We start from the raw sequence: 22,394 nt of genomic DNA, 5'->3' as shown, positions 1-22,394 counted from the left end.
GCATAGAAGATCTCTTCTCTGAGTAGCCAAATAACACAGTAGCCAGTCAGCTTCATATTAAAATTCGCGTAACCTGGTACTCTCTCTCTTTTTACCAGTCCCAGTTCTGAAATTAGTTTACACCAGAATACAAACTGATGCATTCCAGAAAGCAAATTAAACCATTCTTTACTCATCCGAAGGACTGAAGTAAATATTATATTTCTAAATTGCTGAAAACTGGGTACTTTACAATTGCCATAGTCCTGCGTGTATGCGACTCACGTCAAGATTGCACAGTCTGATTCCTATTCTCATTCATACGTAGTTATTAACAATTTCAGCAATTCATACTTCACATACATGCTGTTTTCACTCCCTCATTCACTAGGACAACACAATAAGTGAAAATAATGTCATCCAGTAAATATTAGCTGTCTGAAACTGAAACTATTACGTAGATCTTAGCTTTTTAATCAAAATGCTGTTTATTTAAATATTTAATGGTCGAGCTAAAAGTTGTACACTGACTTTCACAAGAGCACATTAGCATGCCAGGAAGTTATTTGTCATGGAAAGTCATAAAATCCACATTTTAGGTAATTTTGCATATCTGAAAGCTGCTTTAGATAACTGAAATTATACTGTTGTTAACTATTGTCATTAAGAAAGGCTGTACAAAGTGTCATGACAATTTAATGACAATTGAATTACCAGAAATTTCTTCAATAAATCATAGTGTATGTGTAATATATGACATTGTGCCTAGCTTAAATAGACGAGCTGACCAATTCAGTCATAAGCTTCTCTCAGCATATGAAAACATTTTCTAGGGCCATGAGTCTTTGCAGATGGCTGGAAAGCTTCTGTCTGTTTCTCAAATAGGGATGTATATTGCTATACCTCAGATAGCGTGTACATACCACCAGAACTTCTTCAGGTTTTGTGAGAGACCTTTTGATAACAATTAATAAGATTCTGCTACCCTAGTCATTGAAGGTGTCACACATTTCTCTTTTGGCAGCTGAACACATTTCATATGTTGTTGCTGTTGTTGTTCTAGTTGTTATTGTTCTTGTCTTCAGGCTGAAGACTAGTTTGATGCAGCTCTCCACGCTAGTGTATCCTGTGCAAGTCTTTTCACCTCTGTGTAACTACTGCAACCTACATCCATTGGGACCTGTGTACTGCATTTGAACCTTGATCTCCCTGTACAATTTTTACCCAACACGCTCTCTCTGTTATCAAATTGACAGTTCCTTGATGCTTCAGAATCCCTCCTTTTAGTCTTTTGTGGCATAAATTTTTCTTTTTTTCCCCCAATTCCGTGCAGTAACTCTTCGTTAGTTACGCAATCTAAATTGATGGTTTGGTGATGTTCTCACCTGTCAGCACCTGGCTTTTTTGGAATTGCAATTGCTATCTATTTCTTCAAATCTGAGGATATTTTGTCTGTCTCATTTATCTTGCACACCAGGTAGAATAATTTTGCCATGACTGGCTCTCCTACGTATCTCAATAATTCTGAGGGAATGTTACCTACTCCAGGGGGCCTTGTTTCGATTTAGATCTTTCAGTGTATGTGTTCTGAAAGAACAACCGTGGTCACCTGATATCAAGTCAGTGTTCTCCAAGAGCAGGAAAAGTAAAAATGTTCGATGTTCACATGATGAGCCACTGACTGCATTTCTTCCCTTTTCTGACGCTACCTCCGGCAAAATAGGGAGAGTCTTGAGAAGACAAAGTATCAGATGTATTTTCCAACCTCTTAAGAAGATACAGCAGATACTATGCCCTGTTAAGGACAGTCTTGGCCTTAGGATTCCTGGGATTTACAGTATCCCATGTGAGCGCGGAAGCAATTACGTAGGTCAGTCCATCCACACTGTTTTTGACCATTATGCAGAACATCAATGGCACATTAAAAATCGAGAACTACAGAAAACTGCAGTTGCAGAGCACATCCTCAAAAACAAACATAAAATACTGTTTGAAGCTGCAAAAGTTTTGTCCCAGGCTTATACATACTGGTACTCTATAATTAAAGAGGCTGTAGAAATAACAATTGGTGAGAAAACCTTCAACCGTGATGGCAGATATAATCTTATCAATGCATGGAATCAAGCTCTTGCTGCAGAGAAGAACCAGAGATATTCGTCGCAATGTTTATGCTACAGCAGGAGTGGTGGCACCACCAGTGCAGGCGTTGATAACATCTGTGATAGCATGATGTAACTACTAACCAATCAGAAGCCATCTTTGGGCTATATTCGGTCATCACAGCAGCATTTTTGACAGTCAGTTGCTCCCAACGAAGATGGTGGTGCTAATTGTCAAAAGCTGAAGGTTTTAACTTGAACTGATGTGGCAAGAAGTCTGAGAATGTTGTGCAGCAATGTGATGACTGTAAATAAGCTTTGTAAAATTGTTTTTCTATTTCATGATGCATGGCTACAACAACCTAATGATTATTATATGGACGTCAGTGTATTGAACATTTACATGTTTTGTGACAACTTAGTTATTACTTTATAAGTGGAAATATGTTTAAGATTTTTTGACTTATCCCACATTGGTTATGACCACTGCAATAGGGATCTGTGGAAGATGCATTAGCACATCTGTTTTCCTTTTAAAATGTTTATTATGTAATTTTGTTTTCTGACTTCATGGAAGATCTCCTCACTATGGACCTCTTATAGTGAAAAGCACACCTAATCAAATCTACTCCAGTCCTATTACATGCATCTCCTGCCCTATCAGAGGCAGGGCTACTTGTGGTAGCAGTCATGTGGTCTAACAAACTACTGCAACCACTGTGCTGTATTGTATGTGGTTATGACAACTAACAGGCTGCCTGTATGCATGATTGGCCACTGATGAACTATGGCCACAAGATAGCTGGCCCACCGAATTGGTGAGCTACCATCACATACGATGTGCTTCACTTCAATGACTGCTTCATAGCTGAGGTCATCTGGATTCTTCCCACCAACACCAGTTTTTCTGAACTGCACAGATGGGAGCTCACCTGCTGGTATGTCAATATTTCCTTCATTCCTGTAAGCCCCCTGGGCTCAACATTTGCTAGTCCCAGTCTTTCATCTGCTTAGTCCTTTCCCTATTTCCACTCTAGTCCTACGTATGCCCGGCTTATACACTACTGGCCATTAAAATTGCTACACCACGAAGATGATGTGCTACAGATGCGAAATTTAACCGACAGGAAGAAGATGCTGTGACATGCAAATGATTTGCTTTTCAGAGCATTCACACAAGGTTGGCGCTGGTGGCGACACCTACAACCAGCTGACATGAGGAAAGTTTGCAGCCGATTTCTCATACACAAACAGCAGTTGACCGGCGTTGCCTGGTGAAACGTTCTTGTGATGCCTCATGGAAGGAGGAGAAATGCTTACCATCATGTTTCCGACTTTGATAAAGGTCGGATTGTGGCCCATCGCGATTGCGATTTATCGTATTGCGACATTGCTGCTCGCATTGGTTGAGATCCTATGACTGTTAGCAGAATATGGAATCGGTGGGTTCAGGAGGGTAATACGGAACGCCGTGCTGGATCCCAACGGCCTTGTACCACTAGCAGCCGAGATGACAGGCATCTTATCCACATGGCTGTAACAGATCGAGCAGCCATGTCTCGATCCCTGAGTCAACAGATGCGGATGTTTGCAAGACAACAACCTACTGCACGAACAGTTGGACGATGTTTGCAGTAGCATGGACTATCAGCTCGGACACCATGGCTGCAGTTACCCTTGACACTGCATCACAGACAGGAGCGCCTGCGATGGTGTACTCAACGACGAACCTGGGTGCACTAATGGCAAAACATCATTTTTCCGGATGAGTCCAGGTTCTGCTTACAGCATCATGATGGTCGCATCCGTGTTTGGCGACATTGCGGTGAACACACATTGGAAGCGTGTATTCGTCATTGCCACATTGGCGTATCACCTGACATGATGGTATGGGGTGCCATTGGTTACACGTCTCGGTCATCTCTTGTTTACATTGACGGCACTTTGAACAGTGGACGTTACATTTCAGATGTGTTTCGACCCATGGCTCTACCCTTCATTCGATCCCTGCGAAACCCTACATTTCAGCAGGATAATGCGCGACCGCATGTTGCTGGTCCTGTATGAGCCTTTCTGGATACAGAAAATGTTCGACTGCTGCCCTGGCCAGCACATTCTCCAGACCTCTCACCAATAGAAAACGTCTGGTCAGTGGTGGCTGAGCAACTGGCTCGCCACAGTACGCCAGTCCCTACTCATGATTAACTGTGGTATCATGTTGAAGCTGCATGGGCAGCTGTACCTGTACAGGCCATCCAGGCTCTGTTTGACTCAATGCCCAGGGGTATCAAGGCTGTTATTACGGCCAGAGGTGGTTGTTCTGTGTACGCATTTCTCAGGATCTATGCACCCGAATTTTTCGAAAATGTAATCACATGCCAATTCTAGTATAATATGTTTGTCCAATGAATACCCGTGTATCATGTGCATTTCTTCTTGGTGTAGCAATTTTAATGGCCAGTAGTGTAATTTGGCAGTGCGCCTTCTACTGCCCTTTCCCCTTTGCCCCCCTCCCCCTGGTCCAATTTCACCCTCCCCAGCCCTAAGCACTGCCTCTTGATGCTGCATCTAACAGCCTACTACCCTCTATCCTGTTTTCACTACGTCCCTGTGCACTACCACAGGCAGCACTAGCTTCCGCTCCCACACCTACCCTGCTATCCTCCCACACTCTACTCACACCTCTCCTGTACCCCAACTACAGACCCTAGCAGAGATCGCTGCCCAATGTATGTACTGTCACATTCGGACCTTAACATAAGGAGATGACAGTGGCCATATTTGGGAGGTATGCATGTGTGATAACTAATAACACCTGACAGTCTGTGGTGAGTAGCAATCTATCCATCTAATAGCATTGAGATATTGAATTTAATTGATGGAGGGAGACAATATACAAATGCAGCAAATGATGCAGGCAAAAAAACATTCAGGCATGTACACAGTGAGGCCGACAGAGTATGGTAAAGTCTAAGCAGCTATGGCTAGAGGAAAAATGCGAGACCATAGAAGCATGCATGACTAGTGGAGAGACAGATACTACCGACCGGAAAATTAAAGAGAGCTTTAGAGAAAAGAGAAGTCGCTGTATCAGCATCAAGAACTCAGATATTAAGCCAGTATGAAACAAAAAAGGAAAGTGAGTGTGATGGCAATATTACAGAAAGGAAATAAGAAGCAAATGAAGATGACATGGAGAAACGATGCTCTGAGAACCATTTTAAAGATTAATTTTGGAATAGAAGTGGTCCTCATCAGGAACGGTTTTTGCTCTGTGTACCAATGTATTTAAAGTTTCTGTTTTCTTGTCTGGATGTTGAAAATTCTGGGCGCCGAGATATAAATCACTGTGCATCAGCTTGTGGTATACTGAGTGGCCGAGGTGTCCATCTGACTTTCGTTGTACTAGAACATCTAAAAAGAGCAGCTTTCCCTCTTTCGATGTCTTGACTGTGAACTGGATGTTTGGGTGGATGCTATTCATACGTTCCTGGAAGCGCTCAAGAGTTTCTGTCCCATGTGGCCAGACCATAAACGTGTATCGTCAACATGATGATAAAATGGGGATGGATAAAGGGGAGCCAATTTAATGCACAGTTTCAGTGTTCCATAAAAAAGTTGGCCATTTCTGGAGACAGCGGAGAACCCATAGCCATTCAGTCTGTCAGTTCACAAAATTTACCACTGTACAAGTAGCAGGTGGTGGTCATAGCATGTCGGAACAACTTTATTGTTTCAGGAGGAAAATGCTCTGCCAACAAAGACTACATCCAGGCTGACTGAAATGTTGTTTGGGCCAACTAGATCTCATCGCGATACCTGACAGCAGTTCAACCTTGCTGATTCACCCATGCAATTTCACGAAGAGGTGTTCTTGTGATCAACATAATCCCTGCCCACAACATTAGTGATTCTCCTCGATATTGCTCACTTTCCATAATGTTTGGGTCCCAAAATCATGTTCCACATTCCCTCCAGAAGCGCTTGCATCGAGAACCACACTCCAGACCAAATCAGGACTCATCTGTGAAAAGGGCATTGGCCCACAATTCGACTGTCCAGGTGGCATGTTGTCAACTCCACTCTAGAAGTTCCCTTCTGTGAAGATGCATCAGAGGTACACAAACAGCAGGTCTGCAACAATAAAGGCCACTGTGCTGAAGCCTTCTGGACAACATTTGTCTCGGTACAACACATCCAGTGGCTGGTGCAAGGTCAAATGCCAATTGCTGTGCAGTACTAAGGTGGTACCATCATGCCATTATAGCCAAATAATAGTCCTCTCTTTCTGTTATCACACGTGGTCGGCACTGCCCTGGTCTTTTGGGTACTGTTTTGATCTCTATAAATTGTTGCAAAATCCAAGAAACAACTGAATGATTCATATTACCCCATTGGGCCTCATCAGTTTGCGACTGTCCTCCTTCCATTCTTGTTATGGCCCTCCACTGCAGTCTGTCTGGCAGGTGTCTTCTTTGTACCATACTGCAACATCTGTGACTGTATACACAGAGATTATGGATGTGGGACTACCTAGCAAATACTACACTGTTGTATAGGTGCCCTGACATCATCATTGACGCGGTTGTCTGTTGACCGGAACGCCATTTTGTGTACAGAAGACAATTGTACGGACATCAGTTGATTGTTTGTATGATTATATGGCGAATTAGACACAAGACAGGGCAATAGCGGTTCGTTGCTTTAATTTTGGACACCAGTGTATTTAACTAAGCTGATGACTCCAATAGTTGGCCACTGTGAACACCAAATCAAAGACTCAGATGTTTATTGAGAAAATTAAATGAATTCGAGTTGGCCCAAACAATATTGTAGGCAGCCTAGATGTAGTTTCACTATTTACAAAGGTTCCTGTGGGGGACATACTTAAACTGTTGGCAGAGCATTTGCCTCCTGAAATGATAAAGTTGTTTCGACATTTTATGGTGACCACCTACTTCTTGTATGATGAACGAAATGGCTATGGGTTCTCTGTTGTTTCCAGCAATGGCTAACTTTCTATGGAACATTTTGAGGACCATGAATTAAATTGACTCCCCTTCATCTATCTCCATTTCATCGTTATCTTGACCATACATTTATGGTCAGGCTACACGGGATAGAAGCTCCTGGGCATTTTGAGAAACATATGAACAACAAGCACCCAAACATCCAGTTCACTGTTGAGACAGTGAAAGATGGAAGGCTGCCATTTTGAGATGTACTAGTGCATTGAAAGTTGGACGGATGCCTCGACCACTCAGTGTGCTGCAAGCCGACACACATTGATTTATGTCTTGGTACCCAGAGTTTTTACCATCCAGTCCACAAGAGACCTTTGACACCTTCTCATACACCACAGCATCATCAGCAAATCAGAGCAGATTGCTACTCATCCTGTCTGTCAGACATTTAGATATATAGCCATCTTGTCGCACTTCCCAGAGGCTCTCCTAATAATACCCTTGTCTCTGATGAATACTTGCTGTCGAGAACAGCACACTTGGTTCTATTACTTAAGAAATCTTTAAGCCACTCACTTATTTGGGAACTTATTCTGTATGCTTATACCTCTGTTGACAGTCTGCAGTGGAGCACTTTGTCAGATACTTTTCATAAATTTAGAAATTTGGAATCTGCCTGTTGCCCTCCACCCATATTTTGCAGTATGTCATGTGAGAAAGGGCAAGCTGAATTTCTCATGAAGGATGCTTTCTGAAACCATGCTGATTCATGGACACAAGCTTCTCGATCTCAAGGACATGTTTTTTATTTAAACTGAGAATATGTTCAAGAATTCTGCAGCAAACCAGTGTTAAGGACTTTGGCCTGTAATTTTGTTGGTCTGTTCTTCTACCCTTCTGATATACCTGGGCAAGAGATTTACAATAAATGCAAGCTAAGTAATGGGCCAGTGTCATAGAGTAGAAAAGACAAAGGCAGTTTACAACTAATGTTATAGTAAGAATTAAATTTTGTGTGGCCATCCTAAACATTTGATGACACCCAAGGTTTTGTACAATCTGTGAAAGATCATGGAGAAAATAAACTGAACACCTTACTTTTCTTTGAATGTAAACGTTTAGATCTAGAATTTCTAATTGAATTTATGTGACCATGTGGTCACATTTGTACACAAAGGAAAATCCAGAAATTGAGTTAGGTAACTAAATAAATGTAGGAAATGCTTGGATTCTGCACTGAGCTGAATTTACTGACACCTTTCACACTACTGTGCCACCTGTGAACACTGTAGCAAAATCGTCAGTAATCTTAGTCTATTTGAGGACAACTTATTGTCTGTCATTACTAGGAATCTGAAAATGAGCCTTAGCATTCTAACACTGGCTTTAAAAGGAAGTGGTGATGGGGGACCTTTTTTTACAGGAACGTTTGCTCTTTCCGAAATGGTTTTTGCTCATTTTTTCTTCTTGGTGTATTTAAGCTTCCAACAAATGATTGTTTCTGTTAAGCACTCTCAACAGAGTGCTTATCTGATTTAAGGTGTTTATTGACATTATTTTTGTGTGATTTTAGGTTTTGACCGACTTATGGAAATGTTGAATATTTCTCAGGTATCCAGCCAGGTGGCGTCATTCAATAGGCGTGATATTTCAGCAAGCCGACTTCTTGCCATCTTCAGGCATTCCTGGAGTCTGCACCCAGACTGCGCTCAGAGACAGCCAGACAGAGGCTGTGGGAGAGGGGGTGAAGACGATATAAAGTCGGCATCCATCAGAGATCAATCAGTCTGTGGGAGTGCCTGAAGATGACAAGAAGTTGGCTTGCCAAAATATCACACTCGTTGGAAGACGCTACCTGACTGAATATCTGAGAAATATTCAAGACATTATCTCTCTTTTCCCTACCAATTCTATAATTACAAAATATGCAGAATAATGATTTTCACCTTTTGTTAGCATTAACATCCATGCATCTCATACTTGACAACACTACTGATGGAACCGACAAAGTACTTCTTGTGAAAGTAGAACCAAAAATAACTCTATTTGCACATTAGGGTAAAACTGTTGACATGGGCGAAATACTTTGACTTGTTTTTTTTTTTTTTGGACACTATACTACAGAACGTGAACACTAAAGTCAGCAGCAACTGTAAACAAACTAGAATTAAGACCACAAGAGGAGAGAGGAGCAGTGTGGGGAAACAAGATCTGCATCCCTCTTGCACGGCAGTCAGCCTACACCTGTGTTCTGTATTTATGTGAAAGCAGAGGTGACATATGGCCATGAGGATCACCAATGCTTTCTTGCTTTTAATTGAACATCATAATGGAGTAGAATTAGTATCTTTATTAACTTCAAAATAAGAAAACAATGAGCCACACAAAGCATTTGATAATAGCTACTGCACAATTGCTTCTTGAGGTTGTAAACAAGGTAGTTAAGACCCCTCGCCTCTATCAGTATTTGATGCTAGCACAGTTCATAACACACTCCACCTAAAACAATCATTTTCAAATGTCTGCATTATACCAACTTTTGACCCTTAGCTAACAGACAAACATGTACGTTTCTTTGTTCTAAGATGCTGTGTCCACAGGTGAGTCTTACATTATAGTATGCGACGTGTATCTTATAGGGAGGGACTGTTCAACCATCAACAATTGACGTTGCACTAGAGCATTGAGCGTGGTGATACTTCATTGCATTCGTGCCCGTTGCTTTGCAAACACATACTTACAAAACATTGCTTCAAAATTGGGCTTCACCAGATGGTGTGCGATACCAATAACTGAAAATTAGTTACATTCTCCATTTTGTATTCCAAAAATACAGCTATTTCAAACTATTTCTGATAAAATAGTTCATATGGATGCAACTCACAATGAAATAGCATTTATCAGGTGATTTCCCATTTTGAGGCAGAATTTGCTTTGTGAGTTGGCTTTTCATATGAAATACTTTGAGGAGGGAGGAGGAGAATTACAATTTTACAGGCTTACCCAATTTCTTCCAACACTATAGCCTTTTTAGTGGAAAATACACTTTCTTATTTTGATTGGCTGTACTGAGTTATTGATTAAACATTGTAATTAATATGCAAGAAAATAAATTAACTTCTGTCTAAACATAATAAAATTTAGTTTTTTGTATAATATGTATCTTTTCCACAAGTGTTTTCTAACATTTGTTTCCTTCGTGCGTAATACTTTATTGGAATTTTGTTTCTAATTAACACTTGTGTAAAATCAAACAAATGAAACTTCAGACTGAAATTCTGTTTGGAATCTCGGTGATGGCAGTCGTGTGCAAGATGTGTGCTTGCTTGTGTGAGTGTGTGTGTGTGTGTGTTTTCTTTGCTGAAGAAGGCTTTGGTGGAATACTATAATGTGTAACAGTCTTTTCGTTGTGGCTGCCTGCAACTCAACAGGTTGATACTAAAGTAATAGTAATACATCCAATTCCACATGTGAGAGATAAAATTTAAACTTTTACAGCTGTAACACCTCCTGTGTGTGTGTGTGTGTGTGTGTGTGTGTGTGTGTGTGTGTGTGTGTCTGTTTCCTGTTTGGATGTCTGAAGTTTTTGAATATCTCTCTCTCTCTCTCTCTCTCTCTCTCTCTCTCTTCCTTTTTTTCCCCCTCCCCTCTTCCATATTCTGTATTATTGTCATTGAAGTTACATGTGGTCTGTTGCATTTACAGGGAAAGCTGCATTTGAAGGCAAAGATTACAATGGAAAAATAATTATTAGAAGTAAACAGAATCAACATCAGCTCATAATACCCTACATGTCACAAGTTCTTGAAGGGGGTTTGGACTTCAATTCATCTGTTACACAATACTGCTCTGGCATAGGTGGAAACAGCAGTGCTCGAAATTTTACTGTAAAAAACACATTCAAGATACCTATAGCTTTAATTAATGTTACCCTTCATAAGGAAGCAAGAGCTTACTTTATGGTAAGCAAAATTGTGCTATCATAGTATGCTTGAGATATTTGATTAACAGTAAGTGTTATTTTCTTTAATTTTTTTTTAAACATAATTCCTTATTTTTACTCTCTCTCTCTCTCTCTCTCTCTCTCTCTCTAATGCACCATTGTTGATTTGCAACTGACAGAGGTTTAAGATAGTGATAAAAGCTTTGTGCATTGGTGTTCATCTTATTCTTCTTCTCATTCAAATCCTACACCAAAGGAAACATTTTTTATTTTCTTCAGTAGTTTCTTGAAGTTATGTGTATCTTAGAAGTTTACAAAATGGGAAAAATATGGCGAGGAGATTGAAAGCGGAAAAATATGGTGAGGAGATTAAAAGCTAAGTTAGATGTGCAGACCAAAAATAATTATTGGAGAGTTTGAATGAAGGGGAGGGAATATAAAGGAAGAAGTATAGTTAAAATTTTTTCCAGAAGGCTGCATTTATCTATTTACTTACTTTATGAAAATGGATTTGCCTGTGCTTACGCTCGTGCGCTCGCACACTTGTGCGTGTGCTCGTGCACGCACTTGTGTTAGCATACACGCATGCTTTTGTGTGTGTGATGAAGTAATAGCAACACTAGGGCAAAGATCTAATAGCTCTAAATTTGTTTTAAAATCTAAAAATAAGTTCACAAGAGATGATTGATAGAAGGGACAAATCAAAGCTTACAATTGGGATAGATTTTAGCCAATTAAAGAAAGAATAGAAATGAAACGGAGTGAAAAATTGAGGCCCAATGTAAGGCCATATTTTGTTTGAGTTTGTTTGTATTGTAGTTGATTTGCCATGAGTCCTTTCTTTGTTTTCCTCTGTGGCAGTTTCAGTACACCACATGTGGCATCATAATACCAGATGTACATTCATTTTTATATTTTATATCATTTTATTAATGTAGACTGTTCACAAATTGTTAAGATTGTATTTTATCAGTGATTTTTGTAAACTGAATTTATATTAGAATAAAAGCCCCAATCCTTCGACATACACCACCACTCATGGCCACTGGCTTAGCTTAGTAGTCATTCCAGGTATGTTTTAGCTTCAGTGTATGTTTTGACATGTACCAGTGTTCACGTGTGGACACTACATTGTATACTGCCATGTTTATATGTTTTGTGGCCCGTATCTTACGTGCACATCGGGTTGTAATGCACAACTTATGTAAGTGGTCTGTTCTCTGCCTTTGATCAGGTTTGGAATTTTGTTAAGCTTTCATTGCTTTGTATCATAACAACCAGTGCATTTTATTCTTGAGGATGATTTAATAAACGATGAGCTGTCTGAAACAGGTCATCATTAAGTAAATAAAATTTCCTATGCAACTTAAAACGGTTCCTCTAACAGTTATTGTAAAATTAGGGATAGTGGACTTCACTTGCTGTTCGTACAGATTGTTCATGATCTTACAGGCAGAGACATGTAACTCACTGGTATTGAGTATTTCATATTCTTTTTTCATCTTTTAGTTTCATTTTTCTGCTTTGCTTTTAATATTTTTATCTCCAAGGATAGGAACACTGAAATAGTGATGTAATTTTGCTCTTTACAGGTACAGAATTTCACACCAACTGTGATAATTCCAGATAAGACAACTGTGCTTTTTCAGTTGTCCTTGAAGCAACACATTGTACCACCAGATTTGAAGCTGGAAACTTATTTATATTTACACACAAATGTTTCAGTAGTAACAGTGCCATTACTTTATTATAATGGGAAGCTAGAAAAGGTAATAACTCATGCATTTCTTATGTTTCATATGTTTGTTGTGAATATATGTGTAAAACATTGGTTTAATTTTCTAGTGTCTATTAATTTTCTGGTTATTTCAGTTGTGTGCTAAAGGTCAGATATCTCCATTGTTTGCTACTAACTACCACCAAACAGTACCTCCAAGTCGCTTGCTTCATTTCTCGTACAGCGCAGATCACAGTCCCAAGTACCTCACTGTTCGATTTTCCAGGAAATTGGTCTTTTCTTATACACATTGGAACCAAAATTATCTAAGAATAAATTATCCACATTTTCAACAGTATGAAAAGAATGTACATAGTGCAAATGATAATCGTTTACAACTTACCACAGTGGTGTAGAGGAAGATGAGATGAACAATTTGATACAGGTGATTTGTGATCGTGAAGTTGAGAAACTATCACAAATTGCCCCACAAAAACCACCTAACCTTCAGTGCTTGCACAGTACACAAGATTTTCAGTATTTTCCCATTCCCTGTGTACAAAGTATTAGTGCATAGAAAAAAGAGACCTCTTTTGTTGGAACTTTAACATAGTTTTTCATTTTATACTTGGATAAGTATTCATTAAAGGCCATTGTTTTCGGGTTATTCAAGAGAAATGTACAAATGTGACTTTCAAACGCACCCCCACTCCTACACTCAATCCCCACTGGTTAGGATTTTTAGTATGTTGTTCATGGCACTTCCTCATATCATTGTACAAAAATTTATGGCTACATGAATTGTTTATCATATTTGACCTTTTTTTATCTTTATAGTCTGGTTATATTATTATTATTATTATTATTATTATTATTTATTATTATTATTAATCCATTATGTGCCAGCTTAGTTGTGAACTTACAAATTATAAAAATCACATTTGTATAAATTTTACATCACAATTTTGTGAATTTTAATGGCTGAAAATTAACTTTGAAATCTTTTTGTTTGTCTGGTCTTCGTACTACAAAAATATGCTGTGTTTGCGGGGGTTGAATTGAGAGCAAATTGTAAGCATAATTAGTTTTTGCATAATGTTTCCAATATACTCATGGAAAAGTTAAAATTAATAATGTTTAACAGAACAACCAACTAAGCTGGTGGCATAATAGCCTAGTCAGTAAAGACCAAAAATGGTAAAATACGGGAAGTAATTCTTGTAGTCCAAATTTTTGTTCTCGACCTGATAGACCTCAGGCATCCTGTATCAAATTGTTCGTCTTGACTTCCTCTACAGCACTGTAATACAATGTAAACAATTATTGTTCACCCCTTGTGTAGTTACTCACCATGTCAAGGAGTTGTGGAATGGCAGACAGGCACAATGAAGAAGATGCTGCATATCACTCAAATATTGGACTAAGTCCATCATCAAACACAGACAACAAAATTCACGCACATTCACACAAACGCAGCTCTCATACATGACCTCTGTCATCCCCGGGCACTATGACCCGACTGCTACTGCGACTGAGGTGAGCAGTGAACTTTGCTGTGGTAAGTAGTGGGGGGTGCAGAGGAGGTGGGGGGCTAAGGAGGGGTAGCAGGGTAGGGTTAGGAGGAAAATGTTAGTGTTGCCTGTGGGAATGGCCATGGGCATATTGGTGACAGGATAGTGAGTTCCTGGATGCTCCATAGGGAAGTTGTGTGGATCGAGGGGGGAAGTAGAGAAAGGGGAAATGACTGCAGTGGAACTTCGATTTTTATGTTCTCCGATTTTACATTTTTCACGATTCTACATCATAAATTCATAGCCCCTGTGAAAAAACGATAAGATCAGTGCTAAAAATTCTCTTTTTATTTTTCTTCTTAGTAAGATTTACTCGATTCTGTGTTCTTACTCGCCATCTCGTTTGACTTCGTCCTGTTTTCTTCCTATTGACATTTGATGTGACTGAAGGAGTTATACGTGACACAAAAGACAGACGGTTCACAATGTGGGTGATGGTGGAGTTAAGAGAATATTTCAGCCTATTGTGGAGAGGGGAGACATGAGAGTGGAACTGCTGACATAATCGACAATCGGCGTTGCCAACACAACTTGCAGTGTGTAGCTTCATTGCACAATGATGATCGGTTGAGTGTGTTCTACATACTTTTTGCAGGAACTGATGTAATCATGATGTGATGGAGCTGTGAAGGCTATTAGGAATGAGGCTATCGATTTGTCGATAGCTATAACCTCAAGTTGATTTTTATGGACCTGTTAATGATAGGAGAATCTCAGTTGTAGCAAGAACTCTTTGGGGATTATGTTAGTGATTGTGCAACATGTGAAGGACATGGAAGAATATGAATGTCATTGCTCATCATTTAATTTGCAACAACAGGGTGTATACGACCCGGGACAACCGGGAGATCTGGGAAAGACCCGGGAATGTTTTCATCCGGGACAAAACCAGGAAAAACCTGGGAATTTTTTAGAATTCCGGGAAGTTTTCATTGTTTTAGTTTTCAGTTAATTTTTTGTAATTTTGACTGGTAAGACCCAATACTCTAACAATGTCTATTTCTGTATCCCGCTACTGCACAGTAATACTGCAGCAACAAAACATGAATGTGAGAATAAAACTTAAATTGCAAAGGAAGTGCGCCACTTAAATACACACAAAGCTCATACAAGCGTCTGCCAACAGCAAAATGTGTGAAAGGCATTAGGAAGACTGGAATGCTCCTTAACAACAAATTACCTCCTATGAGCGTGACGTCACAATTGTTTACATTAGATTCATTTAAGCAGTTATGAGCGGGCTTATGCGCATGCGCAGTTAATTCGCGTATGAGTAGTACCTTCTCCCGCTTCTGGCTACAGAAATGCTGCTGTTGGCGGCTGTGTATGTAGCAAACTGGGGTATCTGAACTGGGCGGAAATTTCTTGGGGGTGGGGGGCAATTTCATATTCTTGAGGAGAAAAACCTTGTTTCACAAACCGCCTAGCATCTAGCGCACATTGGTTTATCGATAGTTTAGATGATTTTGAAATGCATCCCTATTGGTTTTTGAACACATTCCAAGTTGATTTCTGAATGAATTAGAAGTTGATATTTGAATGCGTGCATAGTGTACATGAAGTGTCTGCCAGAGGAATCCATCTAGAAATAACCTTTCTTGCTGACAGGAGGGGACAGGGATATACGAGCAGTGTGGAATAAAGCTGAACGGGTGAATGTCAATCGCCGTTTGTTTATGTGATTGACTGGGTTTGCGAATGATTAGCGTTGTTATAATTACCAGCGAAATCCAGGATTCAGACTACCAGAATGGAAATAAACGACTAACAGGAATAACAGGTATGAAAGATTACTTGCATCCAAGAAAATTAAATTCTGATAGAAAATTTTTGGCCAGACCGCTACACTAGTAACGGCCAGTTGTACAGACCCCGGTAACAGCCGCCTAAGGTTACTCTGAGAGTAGCGTGGGAAACGCGTAGTACGAACACATAACAATGCCTAACCGGAGAATAATCGCGCTGGATAATTAAATCGGTGATTCTGTCAGGGTTAGTAGAGTTAACCGGAGAACGAGTTTTGTCAGTGGTAGGAATAGTTACAGAATTAGTGATGAGAAGATTGTTTGTTAGAATGAGGAAGGAGAAGAAATGGGGACATCACACAAATTATGGAAAAATATTACGATTCCAAATTTATACAAAAATTTCCTAGTACTACTTTTCGATCTCATGCTTGAGAAACTGGAGCATATGAATGAAATGTGAAACTATTTCCTAACATAAACCTTTTTGCTTGTAGTAGGCTAAATAGGCATTTCATATTGGTACCTCACGAATTATATTCTGTCGTATTATAAAAGTTACCATTATTACCAAAATAGTCTCACTTATTTGGTGTGTGCTACAATTGCTGCAATATCAGAAAGGCCTTTTTTTTTTTTAAATCTAGTAGACAGTGACAAAATAGACATAATCAGATTGAGAAACCACACCAGTCTTGGGTTGTTGTTGTTGTTGTTGTTGTTGTGGTGGTGGTTTTCAGTCCTGAGACTGGTTTGATGCAGCTCTCCATGCTACACTATCCTGTGCAAGCTTCTTCATCTCCCAATATGTACTGTAGCCTACATCCTTCTGAATCTGTATAGTGTATTCACCTCTTGGTCTCCCTCTACGATTTTTACCCTCCACACTGCCCTCCAATACTAAATTGGTGATCCCTCGATGTCTCAGAACATGTCCTACCAACCGATCCCTTCTTCTAGTCAAGTTGTGCCACAAACTCCTCTTCTCCCCAATTCTATTCAATACCTCCTCATTAGTTATGTGATCTACCCATCTAATCTTCAGCATTCTTCTGTAGCACCACATTTCGAAAGCTTCTATTCTCTTCTTGTCCAAACTATTTATCGTCCATGTTTCACTTCCATACATGGCTACACTCCATACAAATACTTTCAGAAACGACTTCCTGACACTTAAATCTATACTCGATGTTAACAAATTTCTCTTCTTCAGAAACGCTTTCCTTGCCATTGCCAGTCTACATTTTATATCCTCTCTACTTTGACCATCGTGAGTTATTTTGCTCCCCAAATAGCAAAACTCCTTTACTACTGTAAGTGTCTCATTTCCTAATCTAATTCCCTCAGCATCACCCGACTTGATTCGACTACATTCCAGTATCCTCGTTTTGCTTTTGTTGATGTTCATCTTGGGTACTATTTGTTTTAATGGCTTTCTCAGTATCAGACAACAATATTTCGATTTTTCATGTAGCAAAACGTTTGACAAATTTTGATGGGGTAATAGATTCTTATGCATAAAGGAAAGCACGCCATGTAAAGCTGTTGCAAGATTAGACAGAAAAAATGCTAGGAGCTAAGGACTGAATAAATGTGTACTGTTTTGCTTGTCTCTTGTACATATGTATCCTATATTTAATTTTATGTCACAAAAAACAGTAAGTTATAAGCTAATAGGCAATAGAGAGTCCAAATTTTCTGAAGGATTATTGTTCTTCCGGTTACAAATAATCCCATCCAGTATTAATTGTGAGGGTTTTTTTAAAAAAAAAGAGGGGCAGGATGCCAAACGGGGCGACTGAAAGCAGGAGAGGTGCCACAGGACGTTTTAATTTCCGCTATTCTGAATATAGTTTGATGGCATCCACTACAAAATATACACATTTGAATTCCACAGTGCGAAATACAGTGACATGCGGTAGAAGTATGCTGTGTGAAGAGGCGTGGTACTGCACTTTAGCACACTTAAGACCGAGTAACACTTCTTACATTTCCTCGAAGTTATATGTTTTATAAACCAGACTCTTCAGAGAGATGTGCGCTAATAAATGAACATATTTTTGAAAATACTTTTTTTAAAATTTTTGTCATCCTATATCATAGATCCGGGGTTGCTGCGCAGAGCAGTCTGAGTTATGGTGCGGGGAAGGGGGGGGGGGGGGGGGGTAGGAGGTAGTCTCCACGTAATCTGTGCCTCCATTTAGTGATTTTGCTGTTTCCTCTTTGTTTACTGCTCTCACGTCAAATGAAAAACAAGTGATTTCTGAGGTGGGAGCTATCAAGTGAATACACATACATTCACACAATTATGGAGGGCTAAAATATGTTATTAGTTTCAGGTTTTATTTTATTTCCACCTTTCTGACAGTCAAGCATTAATCATCTTGCAGAACAATGAAGTAATTTTTTGTCGCTTTGCTAAAGAAATTCGACTTTGATTTATCTTTTCCGCTGAGGCAGCCAATTTATTTGAAACACAGTGTTTAGTTCCGCACTGTTGGCTAATTTCAACTATTCGCTGCATTTCAAGTGCACATTTTCATGTTCTAGCATGTATGGCATTATGCCATAATAAAGAACCAAACATGAGATAATACAGTTCTGGTACTCCAAGAAAATTTACATCCTGAAAACTACACTGAAAACTTAATATCAGGTCGAGGTCTACTTCGTTGGGAGTCTGGATATACAAATGTGCACTTTAAGGCGAATTATTCATTTCAGTATGGTTCACGACGCTCGTGGAGTATCCTCTGATCTCTTGCTTCTTTTATGAAATAATTTTAGATCTTTTAATGTTTTACACATAGGAACATATGAGCTTTCTACGAAATTGTAGCTGCGCAAGCTCGGTGACTCGCTTTCTCTGGCAGCTGCTGGAACAAATCTATTTCTCAGAAATCAGATCGCGAGAAAATATTGCGAATTGTGGTTTGAAAAGCATTATTTTCTAAGTAAATTCCCTTTTATGCAAGATGAACTATGTGTGAGAATGTACAATGAATTTCTTAAATCACAGAGCATTTGACTCTCATTTAAAAGTCAACTCTTTGATGACAAGCCATTCAGAAGAATTTCAAGCCCAGAAGATCAGAGATTTATGTTGGTATTAAAAATTTTACTGGCACATTTGTGTGACGTATATTAAAGTGTAAAACGCGCAAAAAATATCAACATTGTATGTGAAAGCTTAGCTTCTATTGTAGCTTATTAATCTTACATCTACATCTACATCCATACTCCGCAAGCCACCTGACGGTGTGTGGCGGAGGGTACCCTGAGTACCTCTATCGGTTCTCCCTTCTATTCCAGTCTCATATTGTTCGCTGAAAGAAGGATTGTCGGTATGCTTCTGTGTGGGCTCTAATCTCTCTGATTTTATCCTCATGGTCTCTTCGCGAGATATACATAGGAGAGAGCAATATACTGCTTGACTCTTCGGTGAAGGTATGCTCTCGAAACTTTAACAAAAGCCCGTACCGAGCTACTGAGTGTCTCTCCTGCAGAGTCTTCCACTGGAGTTTATCATCTCCGTAACGCTTTCGCGATTACTAAGTGATCCTGTAACGAAGCGCGCTGCTCTCCGTTGGATCTTCTCTATCTCTTCTATCAACCCTATCTGGTACGGATCCCACACTGCTGAGCAGTATTCAAGCAGTGGGCGAACAAGCATACTGTAACCTACTTCCTTTGTTTTCGGATTGCATTTCCTTAGGATTCTTCCAATGAATCTCAGTCTGCCATCTGCTTTACTGACGATCAACTTTTATATGATCATTCCATTTTAAATCACTCCTAATGCGAACTCCCAGATAATTTATGGAATTAACTGCTTTCAGTTGCTGACCTGCTATTTTGTAGCTAAATGATAAGGGATCTATCTTACTATGTATTCGCAGCACATTACACTTGTCTACATTGAGATTCAATTGCCATTCCCTGCACCATGCGTCAATTCGCTGCAGATCCTCCTGCATTTCAGTACAATTTTCCATTGTTACAACCTCTCGAAACACCACAGCATCATCTGCAAAAAGCCTCAGTGAACTTCCGATGTCATCCACAAGGTCATTTATGTATATTGTGAATAGCAACGGTCCTATGACACTCCCCTGCAGCATACCTGAAATCACTCTTACTTCGGAAGACTTCTCTCCATTGAGAATGAAATGCTGCGTTCTGTTTTTTAGGAACTCTTCAATCCAATCACACAATTGATCAGATAGTCCATATGCTACTTTGTCCATTAAACGACTGTGGGGAACTGTATCAAACGCCTTGCGGAAGTCAAGAAACACGGCATCTACCTGGGAACCCGTGTCTATGGCCCTGTGAGCCTCGTGGACGAATAGCGCGTTTCACACGACCGCCTTTTTCGAAACCCATGCTGATTCCTACAGAGTAGATTTCTAGTCTCCAGAAAAGTAATTATACTCGAACATAATACGTGTTCCAAAATTCTACAACTGATCGACGTTAGAGATATAGGTCTATAGTTCTGCACATCTGTTCGATGTCCCTTCTTGAAAATGGGGATGACCTGTGCCATTTTCCAATCCTTTGGAATGCTATGCTCTTCTAGAGACCTATGGTACACCGCTGCAAGAAGGGGGGCAAGTTCCTTCGCGTACTCTGTGTAAAATCGAACTGGTATCCCATCAGGTCCAGCGGCCTTTCCTCTTTTGAGCGATTTTAATTGTTTCTCTATCCCTCTGTCGTCTATTTCGATATCTACCATTTTGTCATCTGCGCGACAATCTAGAGAAGAAACTACAGTGCAGTCTTCCTCTGTGAAACAGCTTTGGAAAAAGACATTTAGTATTTTGGCCTTTAGTCTGTCATCCTCCGTTTCAGTACCGTTTTGGTCACAGAGTGTCTGGACATTTTGTTTTGATCCACCTACCACTTTGACATAAGACCAAAATTTCTTAGGATTTTCTGCCAAGTCAGTACATAGAACTTTACTTTCGAATTCATTGAACGCCTCTCGCATAGCCCTCTTCACACTACATTTGGCTTCGCGTAATTTTTGTTTGTCTGCAAGGCTTTGGCTATGTTTATGTTTGCTGTGAAGTTCCCTTTGCTTCCGCAGCAGTTTTCTAACTCGGTTGTTGTACCACGGTGGCTCTTTTCCATCTCTTACAATCTTGCTTGGCACATACTCATCTAACGCATATTGTACGATGGTTTTGAACTTTGTCCACTGATCCTCAACACTATCTGTACTTGAGACAAAACTTTTGTGTTGAGCCGTCAGGTACTCGGTAATCTGCTTTTTGTCACTTTTGCTAAACAGAAAAATCTTCCTACCTTTTTTAATATTTCTATTTATGGCTGAAATCATCAATGCCATAACCGCTTTATGATCGCCGATTCCCTGTCCTGCGTTAACTGTTTCAAATAGTTCGGGTCTGTTTGTCACCAGAAGGTCTAATATGTTATCACCATGAGTCAGTTCTCTGTTTAACTGCTCGAGGTAGTTTTCAGATAAAGCAATTAAAAAAACATTTCACTGGGTTCTTTGTCCCTGCCACCCATTATGAACGTTTGAGTCTCCCAGTCTATATGCAGCAAATTAATATCTCCACCCAGAACTATAACATGGTGGGGAAATCTACTCGAAATATTTTCCAAATTATCCTTCAGGTGCTCAGCCACAACAGCTGCTGAGCCAGGAGGCCTATAGAGACATCCAATTACCATGTCTGAGCCTGCTTTAACTGTGATCTTCACCCAAATCATTTCAAATTTCGGATCTCCGTCAATTTCCGTCTATATTATTGCACATCTTATTGCTATAAACACGCCTCCCCCTTCACTGTCTAGCCTGTCTCTGCGGTATACATTCCAATCTGAGTTTAGGATTTCATTACTGTTTACGTTTGGTTTCAGCCAACTTTCTGTCCCTAGTACTATATGGGCATTGTGACCGTTTATTAATGAGAGCAGTTCTGGGACCTTTCTATAGACGCTCCTGCAGTTTACTATTAGCACATTAATATTGTTATTCCCTGTTGCATTTTGCCTACTCCTACCTTGCCGCGTCTCAGGAGTCATCTTGTCGGGCCTAGGGAGGGAATTCTCTAACCTAAAAAACCCCCATGTGCACTCCACACGTACTCCGCTACCCTTGTAGCCGCTTCCGGCGTGTAGTGCACGCCTGACCTATTCAGGGGGACCCTACATTTCTCCACCTGATAGCGGAGGTCGAGAAATTTGCACCCCATATGTTCGCAGAATCGTCTGAGCCTCTGGTTTAAGCCTTCCACTCGACTCCAAACCAGAGGACCGCGATTGGTTCTGGGAACGATACTACAAATAGTTAGCTCTGATTCCACCCCACGAGCGAGGCTTTCCGCCTTCTCCGCCAACCGCC

General features: G+C 40.0%; 1 protein-coding gene across 5 annotated transcripts in view; it reads left to right on the top strand.

The window, feature by feature from the left end:
• The window catches only part of LOC126095349 (transmembrane protein 131), a 345,609-nt gene that overhangs the window by 129,925 nt on the left and 193,290 nt on the right, over positions 1 to 22,394 (top strand). For all 5 annotated transcript variants that reach the window (XR_007521958.1, XM_049910154.1, XM_049910155.1 and 2 more), the window contains exons 11-12: positions 10,748 to 11,004; positions 12,578 to 12,754. Coding sequence is in view for 4 of the 5 variants with exons in the window: in XM_049910154.1 (XP_049766111.1) it covers positions 10,748 to 11,004; positions 12,578 to 12,754 (434 nt within the window). In the remaining variant the exon portion in view is untranslated. The remainder of the gene's footprint in view (positions 1 to 10,747; positions 11,005 to 12,577; positions 12,755 to 22,394) is intronic.

The sequence above is a fragment of the Schistocerca cancellata genome, chromosome 8 (assembly GCF_023864275.1).
Source record: "Schistocerca cancellata isolate TAMUIC-IGC-003103 chromosome 8, iqSchCanc2.1, whole genome shotgun sequence".
Classification (NCBI taxonomy): Eukaryota; Metazoa; Arthropoda; class Insecta; order Orthoptera; family Acrididae; genus Schistocerca; species Schistocerca cancellata.
This window is presented reverse-complemented; position numbering and strand designations above follow the sequence as displayed.